Source organism: Platichthys flesus, chromosome 20, assembly GCF_949316205.1.
Source record: "Platichthys flesus chromosome 20, fPlaFle2.1, whole genome shotgun sequence".
Lineage (NCBI taxonomy): Eukaryota > Metazoa > Chordata > Actinopteri > Pleuronectiformes > Pleuronectidae > Platichthys > Platichthys flesus.
In genome coordinates, this window is record NC_084964.1 from 3,215,066 (window position 1) to 3,238,813 (window position 23,748).

At 41.1% G+C, this 23,748-nt stretch overlaps 1 protein-coding gene across 1 annotated transcript in view; it reads left to right on the forward strand.

Annotated features, from left to right (window-relative positions):
- LOC133931767 (ryanodine receptor 2-like) overlaps positions 1–23,748 on the forward strand; it is a 109,924-nt gene that overhangs the window by 64,986 nt on the left and 21,190 nt on the right. The window contains exons 70-91 of the mRNA XM_062378721.1: positions 219–300; positions 623–768; positions 1,504–1,616; positions 1,777–1,969; positions 2,639–2,721; positions 3,131–3,288; positions 3,391–3,478; positions 4,903–4,995; positions 5,754–5,924; positions 6,453–6,512; positions 6,791–6,925; positions 7,084–7,196; positions 7,335–7,431; positions 7,546–7,652; positions 8,170–8,221; positions 8,358–8,408; positions 8,506–8,605; positions 11,265–11,344; positions 11,604–11,680; positions 15,438–15,511; positions 22,819–22,899; positions 23,398–23,486. Of these exons, the coding sequence (XP_062234705.1) occupies positions 219–300; positions 623–768; positions 1,504–1,616; positions 1,777–1,969; positions 2,639–2,721; positions 3,131–3,288; positions 3,391–3,478; positions 4,903–4,995; positions 5,754–5,924; positions 6,453–6,512; positions 6,791–6,925; positions 7,084–7,196; positions 7,335–7,431; positions 7,546–7,652; positions 8,170–8,221; positions 8,358–8,408; positions 8,506–8,605; positions 11,265–11,344; positions 11,604–11,680; positions 15,438–15,511; positions 22,819–22,899; positions 23,398–23,486 (2,243 nt within the window). The remainder of the gene's footprint in view (positions 1–218; positions 301–622; positions 769–1,503; positions 1,617–1,776; positions 1,970–2,638; positions 2,722–3,130; positions 3,289–3,390; positions 3,479–4,902; positions 4,996–5,753; positions 5,925–6,452; positions 6,513–6,790; positions 6,926–7,083; positions 7,197–7,334; positions 7,432–7,545; positions 7,653–8,169; positions 8,222–8,357; positions 8,409–8,505; positions 8,606–11,264; positions 11,345–11,603; positions 11,681–15,437; positions 15,512–22,818; positions 22,900–23,397; positions 23,487–23,748) is intronic.

Consider the following 23,748-nt stretch of genomic DNA (forward strand, 5'->3'; position numbering starts at 1 on the left):
TTATTCAGGCATCCAGGGTGAAATCCTGCTTGTTAATATGTATTTCCTAGTGAAGAGTTGACATTTTTTTTATTTTATATCAGTTAAAACCTTTTCAATGCAGAATTGTGAGATTTCCAATATAGAAGTCATTTAGTTTTATTCGAATACAGAGGAATTTCTATTTTATTTTAAAATGTAAACTGAAAAAGTGTTTTTGTTTGCCTCTCTTCCTCCAGTGGATGATGTCCAGGTCTCATGCTACAGAATCCTAAACAGCCTCTACTTTCTGGGAACCAACAAAAGCATCTATGTAGAGAGGTGCAGTATGAGAATACCTTACAAATATCTTTCAGAAAAACTTATTACCTAACTATTAAATGTCTCAACTTGTTTCACCTTGCTTATAATTTTAATAAATTAAAGATCATGAAAATAATGAAAATCTTTAACCTCTCCTCTTCTACACTTTTCTCTTTTTTCCTCTCTTCTTCTGTCCTCTCATGTCCCCTCCTCTCCTCTCCTGTTTTCTACTTTTCTGTCCTTTCCTCTGTCCTCTCCTCTCCTCTACTCTTCTGTCCTTTCCTCTGCCCTCTCCTCTTTTGTCCTTTTCCTGTCCTGTCCTCTCTCCTCTCCTCTCCAGACAGCGTCCAGCATTAGGAAAGTGTCTCGCTGCCTTCTCAGCAGCCTTCCCCGTTGCTTTTCTTGAGCCACACATCAACAAGTTCAACAGTTTCTCCATCTACAACAGCAAAGGAACTAAAGGCAGAGGCGGTACGGAAGAATGTGGTTTTCATTTGGCTGTTTAGCTGCACTCTGAGCTTGTCTTCTACATAGATTAGGGGAAGGATAATTTTAGACGTACAAGACATGCGATTATTGATGTAATTCTATTGCCAGAGATTTACTCTCGTTTTATATACAACTCAGTCCTCCATACGGTACTGAGAGATTAAAATAGGAGTATGGTGCCGAGGGCCGAGCTCTTTCTGTTATTTGTAATCACTACAGCTGGGACGCTAAAGAAAGACAGCTGTCGGCACAAGCAGTGTGCACGAGCTGCTGATGACACATCGGATATATAATATACAGTATATAACAAGTATCAGCTATCTAAGACAAACTTAGTAGCATTAATGTATCAAAGTAGTTATGAAGCTTTGTATTCAGGTTCCATTTTCCACAATTGTTCGGAAGATACTACGAAAGTCCAAAGACTAGTGAATAGTGATTATTAGGCCTCAGCATCACATCTCCATGTTGGGTCAGGCCAGAGGACCTCCCCACAGCTAACAGGAGAAAAGTCTTGGATTTGTTAGATCCAGCCTTGCCACGGCTCCACACCATTTCACCACAGGCCTTCCACATTGCATGCAAAGAACAACTCTTCTATTGGGTTGAGCAAAGGGGATTTTGGTGAAAGGACAACAGGAATCACTGGTTGATATTACCAAAACATGGTGTAATTGTAAGAAAGATTCTAAGTGCATTTCTCTTTCTTCCTCCCCGTTCAAGGTCACGCAGGTCATGTCGGGGAGGTTTGTGCTGTGATTCCTAACTTGGACAAGTCCCTGGAAGAGATTATGGAGTTGGCAGAGTCTGGCATGAGATACACTCAGATGCCCCATGTCATGGAGGTAGGAAATAAAGAGAAATGAAAAAAGCATGTAACAGAATTGCAGAACTATGTGTGTGGTTTGCATTCAATCTGTCGACGAAACAATCCTCAAATCCCTGTGTCAGGACGGGGAAGGGGCCTCAAACCTTTAACCCTATGTTTTCTTTCTTTTTCTGCAGGTGGTGTTGCCCATGTTGTGCAGCTACATGTCTCACTGGTGGGAACATGGACCAGAGAGCCACTCGGACAAAGGCAACAGCTGCTGCACCTCCGTGACCTCGGACCACATGAACACTCTGCTGGGAAACATTCTCAAGATCATCTACAATAACCTGGGAATAGATGAGGGGGCCTGGATGAAGAGACTGGCCGGTAAACATGACCAATAAGTTTGTGTGTAACAGACACACTAATATATGTTTAATATAATATGTTTTAGTAGGAACATATTACTAAAACTGAAAGAGTCCTGCATTTTATCCTCCTCAATGAATGTTTTAAAGTTCAGATTTTATTCAAATTGTTTCAGAAGTGCTGATTGTTGCTGAAGTGCGGATAATTGTATATTAATGAGTGTAGGCGAAATTATATTAACAGTTCTACCGCAGCACAAGCTACATCCTTCAGATCAACACCTTTGAAATTGAACACAAACAGGATTGTCAGATTAGACAACAAACTGCAAACTGTCTCCGTGACTTCATCGGCCATTACACTGACTTAAATACATTTTCTGGAGGATTACTCCAACTTTAACCATACTAACTACTTGCTGAATCTTAACTCTTACCCTAACCTTAACCTAAATCTAACTTTATCCTTAACCTAACCTTAAAACATGTCCTTACCTTAGAATTTAATGAATATCGTAATGGGACATGTTTTTTTGTCCCCAAGTCCCCATAATGTGACTGTTTCACCAACTTTAGGTCCCAACAAAATCAGTAATACCTGGACCACACACACGCAACGAAAACACGAACACACACCTATGTATGTATTTTTAACTCTCTTCCCTCATCTCTGTCCCTGCCCCCTAAGTTTTCTCTCAGCCGATCATCAGTAAAGCCAAAGCTCAGCTGCTCAAGACCCATTTCCTGCCTCTGATGGAGAAACTCAAAAAGGTGAGTCTTGTCATTTTATAATAAGTTGTACATTCCTATTTTAGTGTTACAACACAATTACATAAAACAGTGTCTGGTTAAAAACTGCAGCAGGTTAAATGACTTGACAGCAAGAATACAAATGTGACTCGGTGTGCAGGAAATGGATCTGGGCTGAAAACTGGATAAATCTACCACGTTGTACTGACAACTCAAATTTGAAATGTCTCATTTATATTCCTGCAGCTTCAGGCATAATGATGTGATATTGAACTGCTGTTTAACATGAATGTACATTTACCTGCCAATGTCACACAAATACCGGGAACTACAAGAGTAAGAGGACACATCAAGAAGTTAATTTAACACAGCATTTAGGAACAGCATTTACAGTAATTAAACAGATGTCAATCCTTTCCTGTATCTGCAGAAAGCAGCAGTTGTGTTGATGGATGAGGAACACAGCAAAGCAGAGGGGAGGGGTGAGATGTCAGAGACAGAGCTCCTCATCATGGACCAGTTTACCATACTGGTCAGAGACCTGTATGCCTTCTACCCGCTCCTCATCCGATTTGTTGACTACAACAGGTATACTGCTCCGAATGACAACTTCCTGTACTTTCCTGTTTCCAACAACCATCTTTGCAGAAGTGCAATGATTCACTGACTCCCTTTATTCACCACTGACAGGGCCAGATGGCTGAAAGAGTCCAACCCAGAGGCAGAGGAGCTGTTCCGCATGGTAGCCGAGGTTTTCATCTTCTGGGCAAAGTCTCATGTAAGAGATCACTGAAAATCAATCATCACTCAAATTGTATTTGAATAGCCCATATTCACTAATCAAAATTTGTCTCATAGGGCTTAGCAAGATTTGACATTCTAGAGTTTAAAAAACTGCACAACAAAAACGAGGGAGAAAAAGTGTAGAAACCTCAGTCGTGGGTAAGGATGAAAAGAAGTGCAATGGATATTGCAGCAAACAGAGCACATCAACAAAATGAACAAGATTTATACAAAATAACATGTGAAATGAGATGAAGGAATCAGTCAGGGCAATCTGCCATCACAGTCATGATATACAATCACAATCACAATCCAGCTCTGATGGTGGGACTGTCTGAGTGTATAAAGAGAACACTGTTTACATTCATTTTCTTAGAACTCCACGGACTAATGATTTTGATCGTTAGTACCTGATTGAATTACTCCATCACACTGATCACACTTCATGGAACTTTCAGCAGCCTTGAGCCCTACGTGTTTGTTAACTTGTCCCTAGAGTGTAGTCCTCTCAGTTTTTATAGTCTCTCTGAACAAGCTTGTAACCCAAACCCCAGGAGAAATCCAATGTGCTTATACTTGATCTAAACGGCCTCATAGCTGGCCAACCACAGCATGAAGTGGGTGTGGATGTCTCATCACTGGTTTGAGAAAGTGTTAAAGATGGTTGGACACTGACACACATAATCCGATGGTAGGAGCACTTTGACAAGCACTTTGGACAGAGTACAAAGACGGTCCCCCCCCCCCCCCCCCCCCCCGTGACTCGTATGGTTGGAAAATACCATACCAGAAAAATATTTGAATGAATTGGTCCTGTAATAGGTCTCCACAGTGTTTAGCATTTCCGTCCATACAGCAAGAAGGTTCCCAGTTCGAATTCCAGCTCGGCTTGGACCTGTAGAGTTTGCATGTTGGCCCCATGTCAGCATGGGTTCTCAGTAGGTGCTCTGGGTTCCTCCACAGTCCAAATACATGATTGGGGAGGTAGATTGGGCGAGCGTTAATTATCCATAGGCTGAATCCATCAATCTGAGTGTGAATAATCGCTATGCCCTGTGGTAGACGATGGATTGCTGAAGGTCATGCTTATGGTGATGAGATGTCCATGTTACTCTGTGTCTCATGATTGTGATCTCTGGAATTTTTGTATTTAAAACTCTAGCCCCAAGATTTAGAGTTGATATATCAAGTCCTGGTGTATAGTGACCATGAGAGGCTGTGAAGGTTACACTAGAGGCTGTCTGCTGTGAGAGTCATTACCAGTCCATCACATGCCTGGTTCAACTTTACATCATCAATACAAATCAAACATTCCCATTTTTACCATATATTTGTATGCATTTGTCTCTGTTAATGTGTAATGAGTGGTACAGTATATACCTGAATGATGAATGGGGTCCTTATATAATTTTTCTGCAGAACTTCAAGAGAGAGGAGCAGAACTTTGTGGTCCAGAATGAAATCAACAACATGTCCTTCCTGATCACTGACACCAAGTGTAAGATGTCAAAGGTAAGGGCACATGGAGGCTGGTGAATATGTGTGTGTTTGTATCAACACAGGATTTATCAGAATCCGGTTTTATTGCCAAGCAGGTTTACACATACAAGGAATTTGCTGTGGTGTATTTGTAAAAAATTTGAAAATATAAAAAATGTTAAAATGGGAAACAAAATTAAATATAAAAAAAATTCTCTAAACACCAGGGGAGGGATTGTGCAATATGTAGTAAGTAAACACTAGAGACTTGATTGTGCAAAGTACAGTTAGTCTGTTGTTTGCCACGGGAAGTTGAAGTGTCAGAGTCACAGGCACGGACATGAGTGCAGTGATAGAGACCCAGGCCTTGTTGATGAGGCCAGCAGCAGCTGGGGAGAAAGACTGTTTTTGTGGCCTGATGGCCTACAGCCTCCTGCCAGAGGGAAGTAGCTCTAAGAGTCCATGTCCAGGGTGGGAGGGGTCAGCCACAATGTTACCTGCACGATTCAGAGTCCTGGAGATAGAGCAGGTCCTTGGAGAGAGGGCAGGTTCCGAACATCACCTTATCGGCGGAGCGAATGATGTGCTGCAGTCTGGCTTGGTCCTTGGCAGTATTCATGTTTATTAATCTTGTAATGAAATGATGTCACCTGAGCAAACATCGAAATGATGCAGCAGGAACATTTATGCACATTACAATCAATAACCAACAGTGACCTCACATTTGTGTCATGTGAATGAAACACCTGGCTGTGTTCATCCCTTTTCTTGTGATGGTGGATTCTCCACAGGGGATAGTTTCAGACCAGGAGAGGAAGAAAATGAAGAGGAAGGGAGATCGATACTCGATGCAGACGAGTCTGATCGTTGCTACTCTGAAGCGTCTGCTGCCTGTTGGGCTCAATATCTGTGCCCCCGGAGAACAAGAGCTCATCACACTGGCTAAGAACCGCTTCACCCAGGTATCAAATATAATATTTATATTTTAAGCTTTGATGTCTGCTTTAATATGTGGCAGATCCATTCCTTCTGTATAACAAGATGCTAACATGTTCAAATTTAAGTTACAGGTCTGGGATTTGAATGATCTGTGTGAACAGGAACACCTCAGCTGACTGACTGACATTTTAAGTTGTGTTGCTCATATTGCAAACAATTCATCTCCACAAAAATGTAGCCTGATAGTTCAGACTTTCGCATCAAATGCAGGAAGTTGAGACAGTAGTCTAACTGGTTTCTTCAGAAACAGGTGTCACTAGAAATACAAATTATCATTCATGACCTGCAATCTAAAGGGTTAACTTCTCAATACTACTATGCCATTTTATGCCTTTATTAGATAGAGATAGTGGACAGCAATGATGAAAAGAGAGATGCAACACTGGCCGACAGAGAGACACTGTTGTTCTTAACCCCAAAGCCAAGTGGTAAGCCCCATCTGCAGGTTTAGCTTGATCTCCTCATAAACTGTACTATTGCTCTGTCAACAGAAAGATACAGAGGATGAAGTCAGAGAGATCATCAGGAACAATCTCCATCTACAAGGAAAGGTAAGAACACAGTCAAGTCCCTTGTTTGGGAATATAAAAAGATCAAGGTAAGGTAAGTATATGTGGTAAAAATTAAGACTGTATATTTGCGTTGTAGTAAAGATACATTTGAAAGCGGTTGTTCTGAATAATGATTAATTTAATCTTGTGTTTTTGTAAAGGGCGGTTTGAGTCTTTGTCTCACAACCTATAGAAAAAACACGTATATATATATATATATATATATATTTAGATCTGTTTATTTTTTGATTTTGATTGTATATGTTTGTCTTTTACAGCTGGAGGACCCAGCAATCCGATGGCAGATGGCTCTGTACAGGGACCTCCCTAATCACTATGAGGACACGTCTGACCCCGAGAAGACCGTGGAGAGAGTCCTGGACATCGCTCAAGTCCTCTTCCACCTAGATCAGGTGAGTGTCTCATATTTGTATCGATTTGATGTGTATCTGTGATCCTCCCGGAGAAGAACTGCTTCTCAAGGAAAAGCTATCGTTTGAAGCCAGTGTAGTAGATATGGTCTTGAGACAGTGACCCCACTACCCACTGAGTTTAGTGTGTGTGTGTTTAGGTGGAGCACCCTCAGCGCAGTAAGAAGGCAGTGTGGCACAAACTACTGTCCAAACAGAGGAAGAGAGCAGTGGTCGCTTGCTTCAGGATGGCACCGCTCTATAACCTGCCCAGGTAACTTATACAGGCACACACACATTACCACACCCATACCGTACATTATTATTTAGATCTGCACATCTGTTATATCTTATAAAGCAGTGAATATATGATTATGAAGGGATTTCTTCTTCCTGTATCTCCCCAAACTAGGCACCGGGCTGTGAACTTGTTCCTGCAGGGTTATGAGAAGTCCTGGATCGAGGCAGAGGAACACTACTTTGAAGATAAACTCATCGAGGACCTCGCTGTTAGTTCATTTTATGAACTATGAATATGTTATTCGCCCTCGGCAGAACTTTGTGACTCTTTTACAGTGTGTACCGCTGAGTCTCCTCTGATTGTGAATGTGTGCTCATGTCAGAAACCAGGTGAACAAGAGCCCTCTGAAGAGGAGGAAGGGGTGAAGCACATTGATCCTCTGCATCAACTCATTCAGCTGTTCAGCAGAACAGCCCTCACAGAGAAGTGGTAGGTTCTCACATGTTACACTGACACAAGTCTCAGTTATAGGATCTGTTTTGATAATATCATAGTAAGAACATTGAAGACAGGCATCACCTAAAAGCAGCAAATACAAATAAAAATAATTAAAAAAAATGTAAATTCACTTGAAGGCAAGTCTGTAAACTATGTTTTAAGAAGTGATTTAAAAGAAGTCAGAGCATGTCCAAGCCTTCTCTCCTCAGGCGGGTCACTCTAAAGCTGATTGGCCTTGATGGCAAAAAAGGGTAGTCACCTATCTGCTGTTTATCTGGATGTATCAGACTCACTTATCAGCTCCGTTCACCATTCATCAACATGTTTGAATCCAAACAATGAGCTACTTGTGGCTGAAAGTTGGGTTCATTGTTATCGGGACAAAGACAAAGCTCCACAGTAACCATTTAAACAAATGCTAGAATAATAAGCTTCATATTCAGCCAATAGTGGGGTTTGTCAAGTTCTGCTAATTGGTGTGTGTGTGTGTGTGTGTTTCCTACTGCAGTAAACTGGATGAGGATATTCTTTACATGGCCTACGCTGACATCATGGCTAAGGTACCAGACTAACAAAGCTGTTGTAACTCATTATGCCAGAAACTGTAACTTATTTTAGTGACCAGATGCTAATGACTGTGATAATAGTGACAAAGCCCTTGTTGCCCATTTCTTTCCATCTCTCTTCTGCCCTCAGAGTTGCCACGATGAAGAGGATGAGGATGGAGAGGAAGTGAAGAGTTTTGAGGTAGGTGTTTGTCCGTCAGCCTTCGTGGTCGTCTCCTGCCACAACTGTTTTTGCGACAGTTTGTCAGACTGGAAAGTGATTTTTCTTTTATGAATAGGAGAAGGAGATGGAGAAGCAAAAGCTGTTGTATCAGCAGGCTCGTCTACATGACCGAGGAGCTGCTGAGATGGTCCTGCAAACCATCAGTGCAAGCAAAGGTTGGTTCAACTCCTCAGTGATTCTTCTCAGATAGTTTTGGCCACAGTGACAATTTTTACAAAACAACCAAAATCAGGTGCACCATTCAGAAAGTTTGACAATGACTCTGTAGAGAGCAGTGAATTGAAGCTCATAGGAATCTGATGTTACTACACCTGCAACAGGGACTATGTTTACCCTATCAAACTCAGAATAAGCAATGCTCAAATTTAGTGTGGAGTATTCTGACCATGTACACGATCTAATCATATAATAATAAGCAACTCATGTTAATATCATAACCAAAATAATGTCTCAATCAAAATAAGGTCAATAGTCAGAATATTATTTCTCCATTTTAACACATTCATTTAAATGCTACAACCATGATGAATTGCATGTCTGAGGTTCTTCGGGTGAGAATGATGACTCGAGAAGTGTTTGGATTGTTTACTTTCCTTTGACCTGTGAAGGTGTTGACGAGGAATAGGGGAGAGCGGGGTAATGTGAGACATTTTTTAGATTTGCTCCCCTCTAGGCGAGTAAAAATTATATATCAGTAAAATTTACAAATTTCCCATTAATTCAGGATGTTTCCTAGCAATCGAAATTATCAGAATGTCTTCAGGACAAAGGGCAGTGAAAATATGATTGTTTTTTAAAAAGTGGTCTTGTGTCTCACTTTACCCCAGCTAAGGGGTAAAGTGAGACAGACCAGAGAAATCAAGGGGGTAAAGCAGGGGTGTCCAAACTTTTTATCCAGAGGGCCACATAAAGAAAAAAATTCAAAGGTCTGGGCTACTCATGCCACCATGCCCCCATGCCCTGAAGTGGACAGTTGACAGTTCCGCTCAATCGCGGCTCAGGGCGGGGGCGTGGCGGGGTTCTGAGGGACAGCTGGCAGGTCAGGGGTGAGTTGGGTGCCACCTAGTGTTTAAACTGAGGAGTACAATACAGTGGGCCATAGCCTATTACATCAAAATTCATTTAGCTGACGCTTTTATTCAAAGCGATTTACAATCAGTGCATTCAACTATTAATTCAAAACTACAAAGTGTCATTTAAGTGCTACTAAATTGTTAGTATAATATATTTGTAATATATATATTTTTTTATAAATCTTGTTTTGAGGCGGGCCAATTTAAAATGGATGGTGGGCAGCAGATCGCCTGCGGGCCGTAGTTTGGACACCCCTGGGGTAAAGTGATCCACTTACTTTTTCCACTTTAAAACTAGCAAAACAACATGTTGTAATAGTTATAATCCTGACAGCTGGATTGACAACCACACATTCCAAAACTAATATCGGTCTAGTAACAGAATCATTGGGATTGGTCAATTAAGCATATTTATGATTATTATGATTCATGTGATCTCTTGCACACCCTAGCTTACCTGCACATTGTTTCTCTGTCCAATTGGCAGGGACAGGGATATTGCTTTTCTCTGCGTATTCAAATGCCAGTTCACGGCACTTAACTGGAGCAAGGCCATGAAACTGGTCAGCTAGTTGTTTCAAGTGTTTGGCAAGCTCCTCCTCAATCTCATCTGTGAATATACTCTTTACCTCAGCTACAGCAACCCGGGCTACTGATTTTACTTCCCCTTTCCCTTTTTTCTTTATGAATCTTTTGAGGGTTGTCTTATCAATATTTCTATCCCTTCCAGCTTTTCTTAAGGACATCTTTCGTTGCATGACCTCAGCGGCTGCACTCTCCATCTCTGCGAGGGGTGTTTGGCCCCAGGTTGTCTTCCTGGTGTAGTTACTTGGCATGATGGCTTTTTTTCTACAATGTTTATGACATTAAAATAAAACATATGTAATGTAATATAAGACTAAAATATATTTAACCCTAATCTTAACTTGGGCTTCATGTCTCACTTTACCTCACAGCCAACATTTTAGAAAAAACATCTCTTAGCATTTCAGGCTAATCTTCAGCTAGCATCAATCACATGGTTTTATATGTTGTAAGTTTTTCTACATGACTCAATTTGTTTTGAAACAACAGTTGATTAAGTTCAAAGCAAGAAAATTTACTTTGACATGCTAAAAACAATTTTTTGTGAAAAAACATACTTACCACAGCACCATCCCCAACTTCTCCTTCATGGCAAGGAGGGAATGGGAGGTGCTTGAAAATATAATAATGGTCACATGACCACAAATGTGTACCGTTGCCTAGATACAGTCTCACGTTACCCGATTTCTCGAATTACCCCGCTCTCCTCTACAGGGAGGAAAGTGTCTCCAGATAGTCATTCTCATCACTAAAACCCCCTTTCAACTGACTGGTCAAAAACTCCACTAACACTTACATCTGACTTTGTCTGCGATAGGAATTAATTCATACAGAGTCAAATGACTCCTGGTTGAATGCGCTAATTTCTTCTTTTTATTTTGTCAATCGAGATGGTGATGCTGCAGTTTTTCTGCATTACTTTACGTTGCAGACGTTATGACGCATATTGATCCTCCGTTTGTAAATAACTATGAACTTTTGTGTTTTTATAGTTTTTTAGCATTTTGGAAACAACGTGCAATAGAATTTTTTTTTCTTCAGGTTGTGCAAAACAGTGAGGCGAGCTCTACAGATAATTGGAGACATTCAACAAGTCTTAGTTTGTTATACTGTACCTATTCACAGCTCTTTTCTCTCTCTCGTTCCTCTGCACCAGGTGAGATGGGTCTCATGGTGGCCTCTACTCTGAAGCTGGGCATTGCTATTCTCAACGGAGGAAACTCTACAGTGCAGCAGGTATAAGAGTGTTCGCTCACTTCGGTTTCTGTTGCAAAAACTTTCATTGTTAAGTGTTTACTTTGAATATAGATGTAAGTATTTCCAAGTGCATTTTGTCTGTATGAATCTAGATTCTAACACATACAAGATACAAAACAAAAGGAATTTGCATGGATTATATTTAGTCTAATCCAGTACGTGAAATGTGCATGTTTGTTCATTGTGTCCATGTAAAAGTGTAAACTATAACTCAGCTCTCATTTTGTCTCTCGGACAGAAAATGTTGGATTACCTGAAAGATAAGAAGGATGTGGGCTTTTTTCAGAGTCTGGCTGGTCTCATGCAGTCGTGCAGGTAACTCCACACGCCAAGCGACAGAAACTTTACTGAAACTCTGTCTTGTCATCTGGTGATTTTCCACATAACTTCAGAACACACACTCACATCATTCTGTGAGAGAGTTGCAGTGAGGGTGTGGAGGGAAGACCAATACTGCTTCAGGTGAGACTGACAGATGCAGGCAGCAGCTCAGCAACACAGTTACAGCAGCAAGGGTGGAGCTGACTAAAACACCTAGGCACACAGTTTCATCCAAACTCTGAAGAATGACCTCTCATTTTGGATTCAACATAATTCCCTGAAGATTCATCTTTGATGTGCATTGTGTATAAACATCCATGAAGCGAGAAATCATTGGTCAAGTTTTTTTTTTTATGAGTTGCTTGACAATCATCACATCTTTAAGTTGTCTGTGAGCATACTTTAGATCAGGGGTTGGCAAACTTTTTGACTCGCGGGCCACAATGGGTTCTAAAATTTGACAGAGGGGCCTGGCCAGGACCAGATGGATGGAGTATTTTTGTGAACTAATATAAATGACATGAAAAAATCGTAGTGAGCATGCTTCGTAGCAAAGTGACGGCTGATGTTGTACTCCTTGAAAACTGCGACAGTACCTCGGCATATCAGGCATACAGCTTTCGATTGGATTTCAGTGACAAAGTATTTTGTTGTCAACTCCGTGTTAAACACTCTGCACTTAATGTCCACTTTTCGTTTCCTTGATCCGCTCATTTTACAGATGGGCTTACAGGGCAATGCGAAAAAGAAAAGGGGAGATCATGTGCCCTTTCGAGCCCTATACACCATACTCCTGGTCAATTTTAATTTAGCGGACGCTTTTATCTAAAGCGTCTTACAATAAGTGCATTCAACCCCGAGGGTACAAACCCAGAACCACAAGAAGCAAAAAAGTACAATTTCTCTCAAAAAATAAAGCAAAACTACAAAGAGCTACAAGTAAGTGCCATTCAAGTGCTACTAAATTGTTAGTTTAAAAAAAAAAAAAAAGTTTGGCGGGCCGGATTAAAGAGCCCAACGGGCTGTACTTTACCCATGTCTGCTTTAGATGTTGCCTCTTAAAACACATAGGACATAAGTCCTACAGAATCTTCACCCCCACATTCATGTAAGTGGACTGTCTTACAATATTCTGATCTTTTACTTTTACTCTCTTCTTTTGCTCTCTCACTCAGTCCTTCCCCTCCTACTCACAAAGCCGGTAACCACCTGGACTATATTTTCACCAGAAACTGCTCAACATCTAACCTCACTGTAACCCCACTTCATGTCTCCGACCACCTCTTTATCTCTTACTCTCTCCCACTATCTCAAACCGACAACCGTACCACATCCACAGAGTCTGTACCTGTCCGTCGCAACATTCGTTCCGTCTCTCCTGCCTCTCTAGCCTCCTCTGTATTATCAGCCCTCCCTTCCATTGACTCTTTCTCACTCATGCATCCTAACTCTGCCACAGACATTCTCCTCTCTACTCTGTCCTCCTCTCTTGACTCTCTCTGTCCTCTTACGTCACGACGGGTCCGCAAGTCCTCCCCAGCTCCGTGGTTGTCTGACTCGGTGCGTGCCGACAGAGCCACTATGCGAGCATCAGAAAGGAAATGGCAGAAATCCAAACACCTGGACGACCTGTTAGCTTATCAGTCTCTTCTCTCCTCTTTATCTGCCTTTATTTCCACAGCCAAAAGCACTTATTACCAAACTGCAATTCAAGCCTCATTTTCTAACCCCAAAAAACTCTTCTCCATCTTTTCCAACCTCCTCAACCCTCCAAGTCCCCCTCCTCCTTCCTCTCTTCTACCAAGCCACTTTGTCAACTACTTTACAAAAAAGATAGATGACATACGCTCTTCATTTTCTGATCCTACTTCTATAACCACACTTCCATCAACTTCATCTTCATCCCCTTCGCTCTCCTTTTTCACCCCCCTGTCTCCCAATCAAGTTCTGACCTTGATAACCTCCACCCGCCCGACCACCTGCCCCCTTGACCCCATCCCTTCTCACATTCTCCAGTCTATTGCTCCTGACCTTCTTCCTTTTCTTATCCATCTAATCAACACTTCCCTGTCAACTGGCTGTTTCCCTAATTCTCTGAAGGAGGCAAGAGTAAATCCTCTCCTGAAGAAACCCGACCCGTCTGAAGTAAATAACTACAGACCTGTCTCTCTCCTTCCCTTTGTTTCCAAAACTCTTGAGAGTGCTACCTGACTCTCACCAGTCTGCTTTCAAGGCAGGTCACTCAACTGAGACTGCCCTCCTTGCAGTCTTTGAGCAGCTTCATGCTGCTAGAGCAGCCTCTCTCTCCTCTGTCCTTATCCTTCTAGACCTCTCTGCTGCATTTGACACAGTGAACCACCAGATCCTCATTTCCTCCCTTCAGGACCTCAGTGTCTCAGGCTCTGCTCTCTCCCTGCTCTCTTCCTACCTCAATGAACGCACTTATAGGGTAACTTGGAGAGGATCTCTGTCTGAACCTTGTCCTCTCACTACTGGGGTCCCTCAAGGTTCTGTCCTTGGTCCTCTCCTCTTCTCTTTGTACACCAACTCCCTCGGCTCTGTCATTCACTCACATGGCTTTTCCTACCATAGCTATGCCGATGACACCCAACTAATCCTGTCTTTTCCCCGATCGGAAACACAGTTAGCAGCACAAATCTCTGCCTGTCTGACCGACATCTCTCAGTGGATGACTCAACACCACCTGAAGATTAACCTTGACAAGACTGAACTACTTTTCCTTCCAGGGAAAGACTCTCCCATCCACGACCTGACTATTAACTTTGACAACTCCGTGTTAACCCCCACTCAGACGGCTAGGAACCTGGGCGTGACACTCAATAGCCAACTCTCCCTTACTGCAAACATTACTGCAACAGCACGGTCCTGTAGATTTATGCTGTACAACATCAGGAGAATACGCCCCCTTCTCACTCAGAAGGCGGTGCAGGTTCTGATCCAAGCTCTGGTCATCTCACGCCTAGATTACTGTAACTCCCTCTTGGCAGGTCTACCTGCTACTGCCATCCGCCCTTTGCAGCTCATCCAGAATGCAGCAGCTCGACTGGTTTTTAACCAACCTAAATTCACTCAAACTACTCCTCTCCTCCGCTCCCTTCACTGGTTACCAGTGGCTGCTCGCATCCGGTTCAAAACCCTAGTAGTTGTGTAACATGCTTTGAACGGATCCGGTCCAGTCTACATCCAGGACATGGTCAAACGTTACACCCCAGCACGTTCACTCCGCTCTGCTTCGGCTAATCGGCTCATTGCTCCTTCACTGCGAGCTAAGCACTCATCAAAAACACGACTGTTTGCCGTCCTGGCTCCTAAATGGTGGAATGAGCTCCCCATTGACATCCGGACATGAGATAGTTTACACATCTTCCGCCGAAAACTAAAAACATACCTCTTCCGACTATACATTGAATAAAAAAAAAAAATAACTTTTGGAAACTAACACTTTAGTAGCACTTAAATGGCACTTACTTATAGCACTTTGTAGTTTTGCTTTATTTTGAAGAAATTGTACTTTCTTGATTCTTGTCATCCCTGGTATGTACCCTCGGGGTTGAATGCACTTATTGTAAGTTGCTTTGGATAAAAGCGTCAGCTAAATGAAATGTAATGTACTGCCAAGGTAAACCACTGATCTCAGGAGAGATACTTCCAATTACTGTTGTCTGATTGTTTTTTAGCCATAACAGGTCAAGTACTGATTGCCATCACTCTTCACTCATCTGCGTTTCAGTGTTCTCGATTTAAATGCTTTTGAGAGGCAGAACAAAGCAGAAGGACTGGGGATGGTGACAGAGGAGGGCTCAGGTAAGCTTCATTACTTTTACATTGTAGATTTGTTTCATACCAACAGAAGGAATCTTTGAAACATTTGTTTTTCTGAGTTGGAGTGTTGTTGCTCTGAAACATCACTAAACAAGAAGAAGGGTAGGCCAGCTTTTCTACAACAGATGCAGGTATATTTATTAAATGTCTATAATTGATCTCAGGAAGGTGCATTTTAAACTTTTGTATAAAAATCAAAGGCCATTGGTGGTGGGATCATTGATTTCACAGTGAAACACTGAGGGGTAGATTGTAAAGAACTCATGGTATCCCAAGAAAACATCAGGGGGTGTTTTTCAGGATGGACAATCCTTTTGTAAGGGACCATTATAGAAGAAATACTCGGTAGTTATTTTTCTTAATACATGAAGGTTATCATTTTTTATTTTGCTTTGTCCCGTTTACCCTGTCATCCCTTTGGTTCAGATTTTTTTTCATTTGAATCAGGTACCAATGGACAACTACCTTTTTGTCTATCAAGTATGATTCCTGCTGTACAAGTGTATGTGCCCATGATTTGCCTGTTACATCTTCTCTGTGTATGAATTTGTCAAAAGTGTTCACAGTCATGTTTTAGATCCAGTTACCTGCATGCAGAAAGCCTACAACATTACCACTACATTAATTTAAAGTTATAAGTTGATTTTAGGATGCATCAATGAGATGACAGTTGGTACCTCAGACTGTTTTTAGAGATGGACGAAATGTCTCTCTCCTCTCATTGTGGAAAACTGAAGCCAAAATATCCCAGAGATATGAATGCTGCCTTCTTATGCAAGTGACCTCATATGGAGCCTGAGTGGTCAAAGTGTGGAGCCACCATCACTACTGTGTAGACTTAACCATCACCAGTCAGTCCCAGCTGTCAATCATGATGGGTCAGCCTGTTTATTTAGGAATCCAAAACTGATTAAAACCAAAGTCATCAGAAACAATAGAGCATACGTCAGTGTGATAAGAGCTGCTTAAAATGACAGAAAGTATCCATGTCCTTAAATTGGTCCGTTTCCCTTCCTTTAACATGGAGGGGCATTGTGTATCTATACTTTAGCCAGCCACAAGGGGGCGAACCAGAGGTGTTGGCTTCACATTAAGAAGCTGTTGTATTGTCTAACTTTATAAACAGCTTATTGTTGGTACTTAAATTGTTATCAAGTTATACTGGGTGCAGCAATTTGATTTCAGTAATTTCTGGTTTATAGCAATTTATTCTGGCGCAGTATATTCTCTCATACTTCAATGTCATTTACACATTAATATAAATATATATGTGGCTGAGCAGAGGTGGGTGTGGAGTTAGGTCATCAGTCAAGCTCACAGTGAATCTTTGGGGGTAGAAAGTTATACCAGAAGACTGTGGTTCTCCTTCAAAGACTTAAAGTTAATTTCCTCTAACCATGAGGATGATCTTTTCCAAACCATAACCACAACAACTATCTCTTCTTAACTTGAACCAATACGTTTGATTGCTGAGGTGAAACATCCCCAAACACTCATGAGATCATTCATGTTTCAGTCACATTAGCTGTTTTGGAAAGACTTTTTTCATTTTGTGGCTTTGAGGATTAAGTAAAACACTCAATTAATTATTATCTTACCCAAATGATTGAACTATCACATAAGATATGAACCTAGATACTTATTAAGAATCATAGATAACCATGTAAAAATTAATTTCTTAGAAAAATATAGATGTGTTTAAACAAACTGGTTATGGAGACGTCACATCAGAAAGGGCACTGCTTTCATGAATATTGCCAACAGTAGTGACATTACTACTTTAATGTTACTTTATTTCTTGGTTTATAGACTATAGGTAACTGGTAATGTTTAAATGCATATGATTAGGGTTGAGTATTGTTTTGATTTCTGCCAATACTGTTATCAAATCTTTACTTTTAGAACCGTTGCATTAAGGGAGCCAGAAATAATTATTTTTTTCGTTCAAAATGCACAAAACAACGGTCGAAGATAACAGCAGCTTTTATATTTCAAATTGGAAGCAAAAGTTGAGCATATTAACTGTTAACAGTTAATAGTAAACTTAACCTAAATATCCAAATATAAATCACTGCAAAACTCATTATAAATTTAACCTACCCCAACTACATTAAGTAAACACAAATCAACTGTTTCAGTGCTTAATACAGCAAAATACACTCCGCTCCAAACATGGTGCATCCTCTGCTTTCAAATATGTGTGCGTCGCCAAGTTCTATCATTGAGTTTTTCGGGCTCCTACATCCACACTGAATAACTAACAATTCTTCATAAACCACTAATTACTAAATCTCACAATGGGGTATTACTCATGCTGTACCCATTATAGAGATAACTCAACCAGTCATCAACAGCTGTTCTTTTTTATACTTTCCTCATTGTATGAATGAGCCCCATTAACAAAACAGGTTTCACGTTAGATGCACATCCACAATCAAAAGAAGAAATTTCCCCAACAATTTTCAGGCACTTCTTTACTCTGACCTTAAACAAGCTCGACAGGTTTTCTGTTATTTGGCCTTTTTTTTTTCATGTTGACCAAACAACTTAATTCGGATGTCTCTTTTCCCTATATGTAATTGTTTTCTTTGTTTCTTAATTTCTTTCTCTCTTTCTTTCTTACTTTCTTCCTTCTTTTCTTTCTTTCTTCTTTTCCTCCCCCTGTTTTCCTTTCTCATTTTGGTTTACTGCACTTTCCTCCCTCCCTCAGTCATCACTCATGAGCGTGGTAATTATGCCTTCTGCCATCTTCTTGTGTGTTGGTTGGTCTCTCTCTCTCTCTCTTGCTCTTACACTACGGCTGGTTAGTTGTCGTGTCAGTTCTGTCCAGGTCCTGAGTGTAGACCTTCAAGCCTCGTCTTACCACCACTGTGCTTGTAGCTACTTTTCTGCCCTCACCATTCTAATCCCTTTTTTCTTTTGTCTTTCCTTCCTTGGTTGCTTTCTTTTTGAGTGGAGACCAGTTACAAGTCCCTCCCTGGTTGGATTTGTAGTTGGTCTTTTAACAACGTTTAAAGTCTTAGCCCATTTCTGAGTTTTGGTATAAAATTTCTCATGCCATTCTTTGTCACAGTAGTAAAGTGATGATGATATTATGATGACTTTTTCTGGAACACACCACTGAACCGACAGAAGTACAAGTGTAGCTGTGAGCTGTTTACAGATCTATGCCTCCCTCTCAGGATTTGCACAGTATCTGGCACATTCTAAATACTACTAATATGAGTATTTACATTCCCCCATCCTCATCCTCCATCCACACCCTCTCATTCATGTGGTCCACCTGAATTCAGGTGGTTGTTTTGTCTCAGTAATGGAAATGGTTATTGTGTGTTGGATGTTTCTGTTGTGTAGTGTACAGTCTCATCTGTGTTCTCAGCCACTACCTCTGCCTTGTTTCTGACTCACCATCTCAGGGCTTGAATGAATACAAAGCCTGAAAACCAAACAAAAAGTAGATCAAGCTGAAGACTGGCCTCCAGTAAGGCTGCATCGTCATCGTTTACAGAATAACAATGGGTCAAATGTCAAATGATCCCACAGCAGTGTTTTAGCAGCGTCACCGCTTTGTTTCAGTTTCTCATCGACCTGGAGCAGCAGAAGCGCCACCTGTAAAAAGCCAGTATCCTCGAACTGCTCAGCAGCAAAAAGCAGACAGACAGACAACAATAATTTAACTAAACTAAAATTATCGATAGTATAGTCAGAAACACAGTTCAGTTTTGATTGCATATAATCTGAGGATTTGTAGGTTTTGTAACACAAATGACCAATAATCCATTTGACAGTAAACAAACATACTTGTGCAATTTTGTTAATGCATGTTAGTTAGCTAATAACTTAGCTAACTTACGGATTGTTGAAGACCATGCTTCTTTGTAAGGACCGAACACACTAAGATGACTCGCAGGAAGTAACAAGAAAAGTATTTATGATGCTCAAAGGATTAGTTCACCGAAACACTGACATAAGTTATTAATCACATCAATTAAACTTCAGTTATCACACATACAAGTCACTAATTACATCAGTTAAAGGGATAGTTCACAGAAATATGAAAATGCACTCATTATCTATTCACCACTATGAGTAAGGGTGGGTGAGGTGTATGAGTCCAGAAAACACTTCTGGAGTCTCAGGGGTAAACAGAGCTGCAGCCAAGTTTAATACAAGTGAAGTCTTCAGCTGTATTAAAGCAACCGAAAAAAAGACTATACCTCCATACTGTCCCTTTAAATCAACTTATCTCACATTATAAACAAAAAGACAAAATAACACACTAGGACATGCAGTATTTATGAATACATCGATTGAAGGATAATGTAGTGTTAGTGTAGTGGAGTTTTATTAGAAAAGAAACTCTTGGAAAGATATTCAAGCCCTGCTTGTTCCTCTTTTCTCCCTCCCTCCTCCCTGAGCTGCGTACTGTACACAGTGTACTTGTCCTTCATGACAAAACATTATTTGAAAAACCTGTCCTTGGCTATGAGTTAGTATTTTTGCCTCTTTTCCCCCTAGCACAGCATTTAAATTATTGATTTAGATTAAGTGATATATCCTGTATATCTGTCCAGAAAAACGTTTTTAGAGGGACTAGAGGGAGTTTTCTATACTTTAATGTCTCACATCCTACAGACCTTCAAGTTTTTAATAATTTAAGAAACCTGTAGAGACATAATACAGATTCCCTTCTTAGTTTTTAATAAAGAGATAAATTGTGTATCAACAGTATATCACCCTGCTGCTATCTCGCCTGAAAGTGCATTTACTTTAATCATGTATTTTCAACTTAGTCATTGAAAAGCCAGAAAATATAAAAAATCACGCAACCAAAACATAGAAATGTGCTGCTAATACACATTGCGGGAGCTACTTTATTTAGCCAGCTAAGATCACAGCCCAGTTTTACCAGGCCCCTGTGGCGTTTGCGAAAAAAATAAATAATCATGAATTATTTTACTGCCTGAAATGGGACCAGTCTTCATCTATTGATGCCGAATGAAACTCTAAATTACTCTGGAGACCTTCCCAGCTCTCCCTGGGTGAGAGGCTCGGTGCTCCCTGCACAGCTTCTGGATTGAAACTCACGAGGTTCTGGCCTTAATGCATAACTACTTAACACTGCACTGCTGGGCCACTGTTATCAATGCTTGTGTCATTTACTGTCTTTGTAGGGGCTGATATATAACACAGCGATAATTCTCTATTTGTTACTACAAAGTAATGTACATTGCTCCAAAAATGAAAGGAAAACTTAGGAGCTCAATGAACAAAATATTAATTGAGAACCAAATATCATAAGAATGTTCAATGGCAACCAAAATCATTAAACCCTTGAGGGCTGGATTCAAAATCTTATCAGATTATTGAAAATTAGAAATTACATGCTGATCCAACTTTAATTTTTATCACGACAACTCATAAGGTTGCTCAGTCGTGTGTATGGTCACCATGTGCCTGTATGCAATCCCAACAATGTCTAGTCAAGGCATGCGTTGTCCTGCAACAAGAGGAACCCAGGGTCCACTGCACCAATTTAATGTCTGGAAATCACTCTTAGGATTTCATCCCGGCACCGAATTGCAGTCAGGGTACTATTGGCTGTGACATGGAGGTCTGTGCGACCCTACAAGGATATGCCTCCCCAGACCACCACTGATCCAACGCCAAAACTGGTAATGCTGGATGATGTTACAGGCAGCATAACGTTCACCAAAGTGTCTCCAGACTCTTTGACACCTGTCATATGTGCTGGGTGTGAACCTGCTCTCATCTCTGAAGAGAGCAGGGTGCCAGTGGTGGACCTGCCAATTCTGGGGTTATCTGGCGAATGCCAAACGAGCTGCACGGTGCTGGGCTGTGAGCACAGGTCCCACTAGAGGTTGTCGGGCCCTCATGGAGTTTGTTTCTGACCGTTTGGTGAGACACATGCACACTTGTATCCTCCTGGAGGTCATTTTGTAGGGCTCTGGCAGGGCTTCCCATGTTCTTCCTCGCACAAATGAGCAGATACCAGTACTGCTGCTGAGTTGTTGCCCTTTTACGGCCGTGCCCAGCTCTCCTTATTAATGGCCTGTCTCCTGGTATCTCCTCCATGCTATTGAGACTACTGGGACACACAGTACACCTTCTTGCGATGGCATGCACAGATGTGCCATCCTGCAGGAGCTGGACTGTCTGTGCAACCTAAATGGGCCTCAGGTCTTGCCTTAAACTACCAATTGTAAGTATGGCAGTAACAAAATACAAAAAGAGAAAACTCACTGAGGAAGATCTAGAGAGAGAAATTATCGGTGGAAACCACCTGCAAAACCGTTCCCTTTTTGGGGTTTGCCTTGCTTTTACCTCTCCAGTCTAACTGTTCCCTTCAATTTTTGAGCAGTGTATAACAACAAATAAATTCAGAAGTCTTTCAGCAGATGCAGTTAGATTAGTTTTTGGTTGACATCAGCAAAAGTGATCACACATTATGGGCCAGGATGAGTGAATCTCAACATGGCACATGTGGTGGAGTGAGCTGTAGATAAGATAAGATAAGATAAGAAAAGCTTGAAGATGAAAAAGTGCACTCTCTGTCTTGTTTCAGATCGACAGATTTTCCTCCTTTAGCCCTGTCCACGTTGTCATCATATTTTATGGATGTGTTCTGTTAATGTTCATGTTGTTCTTGTACTGAGTTATTGTGTAGTGTCTCATCAGCCTTCCTCTGAACTTTTTCATGGTTCAAAGCAGCATTTTAACACAGTCAGAGCAGCTGCCCTCGACTTCCTCCAGGTATTTGTAATCTGTGCAGAATCAAAGCAGATCCCCAAACCAATGCATCTTATTTCCAATGAATGGAGCCCAAATCCAGTCCTGACTATAAAATGCTGCAGTTTAAAGACCAGTGACCTTCAGTCCACCAAAGAGTGCCGTGGCTGTCCACTGCTCATCCAAGTGTGTGTATTTGTGTGAGATTGTGTAAAATAAGACTGGTTTCACTGACTGACAGAGAAATACTGGGGATTTTATCACATTAGCTCCATCTTTGAACAGTTCTTCACTCTCCATCTTCTTGTCTTTCTGCCTCGTTCCTGTTTGTTGTTTGCTTTTGTCTTCTCTGTTTCTGACTTGTTTTTTATGTGTATGTGTGTGTCTCTTCATATGAACGTGTGTGTGCGTTGGCGTGTGTGTGCTTTGGCGTTTGTGTTTGCACATGCTCATGTTCTTGTGTGTGCCCATGTGTGTCTGCATGTATGTCTTGCTGTGTGCACGTGTGTGTGCGTGTGTGTCTCTTCTTCTCTGGCCAGGTGAGAAGGTCATGCAGGATGATGAGTTCACCTGTGACCTTTTCCGCTTCCTGCAGCTGCTCTGTGAAGGACACAACTCAGGTGTGTGAGCTTGTGTGTGTTGTTGTTTAGTGACGGTTCAATCAAGGAATATGACTGAGAATCTAAAGTTTTATGTATATTTACATTACATTACATGTCATTTAGCTGACGCTTTTATCCAAAGCGACTTACATTTTTAGAACACTCATCATTTTATGAGGGGCCATCTAGGGGTTCAGTATCTTGCCAAGGACACTTAGGCATGCAGATGGGATAGAGTGGGATTCGAACCGGCAACCTTCTTGTTGCAGAGCACCCGCTCTATCCCCTAGGCCACGCTCCCCCCATTTACGAATGATGATGTGCTGATACAACTACAGAAAATTTGCACTGCTGGTTTATCTGAGGAGATTGTGAGGAATATTACCCCTTTATATGGATAGAAGCTTTTCCTACGATTTTCATTCATATTTCTGAGTCAGAGCCATGTAATCATTTTCATTTGCACACATTTTTACAATCAGAACATTGCCAGATTTTTGTGATATCCTGTTTCAGACTTCCAGAACTACTTGAGGACACAAACAGGGAACAACACGACTGTCAACATCATCATCTCTACTGTCGACTACCTCCTCAGAGTCCAGGTCAGTTCCTGTCATTAACAGCTGCTGCCTCATGAAGGATGAATTGTACAAAACTGAACCTAAATAGATCAGAAATCATACATCTGTTCTGAAAGCTCTGAAATATTTCATGCATGCAGATTAAAAAAATGAATTCAAATAAAATCCAGATAATACAAGTGTTTTAACAGACATTTAGTCACATTCCTCTTTAGTTGTTATGCTTGTTGTTGTGTTACTCAGATGTTTCCTTTTTCTTGATTATTTATTTGAATTCTACTGC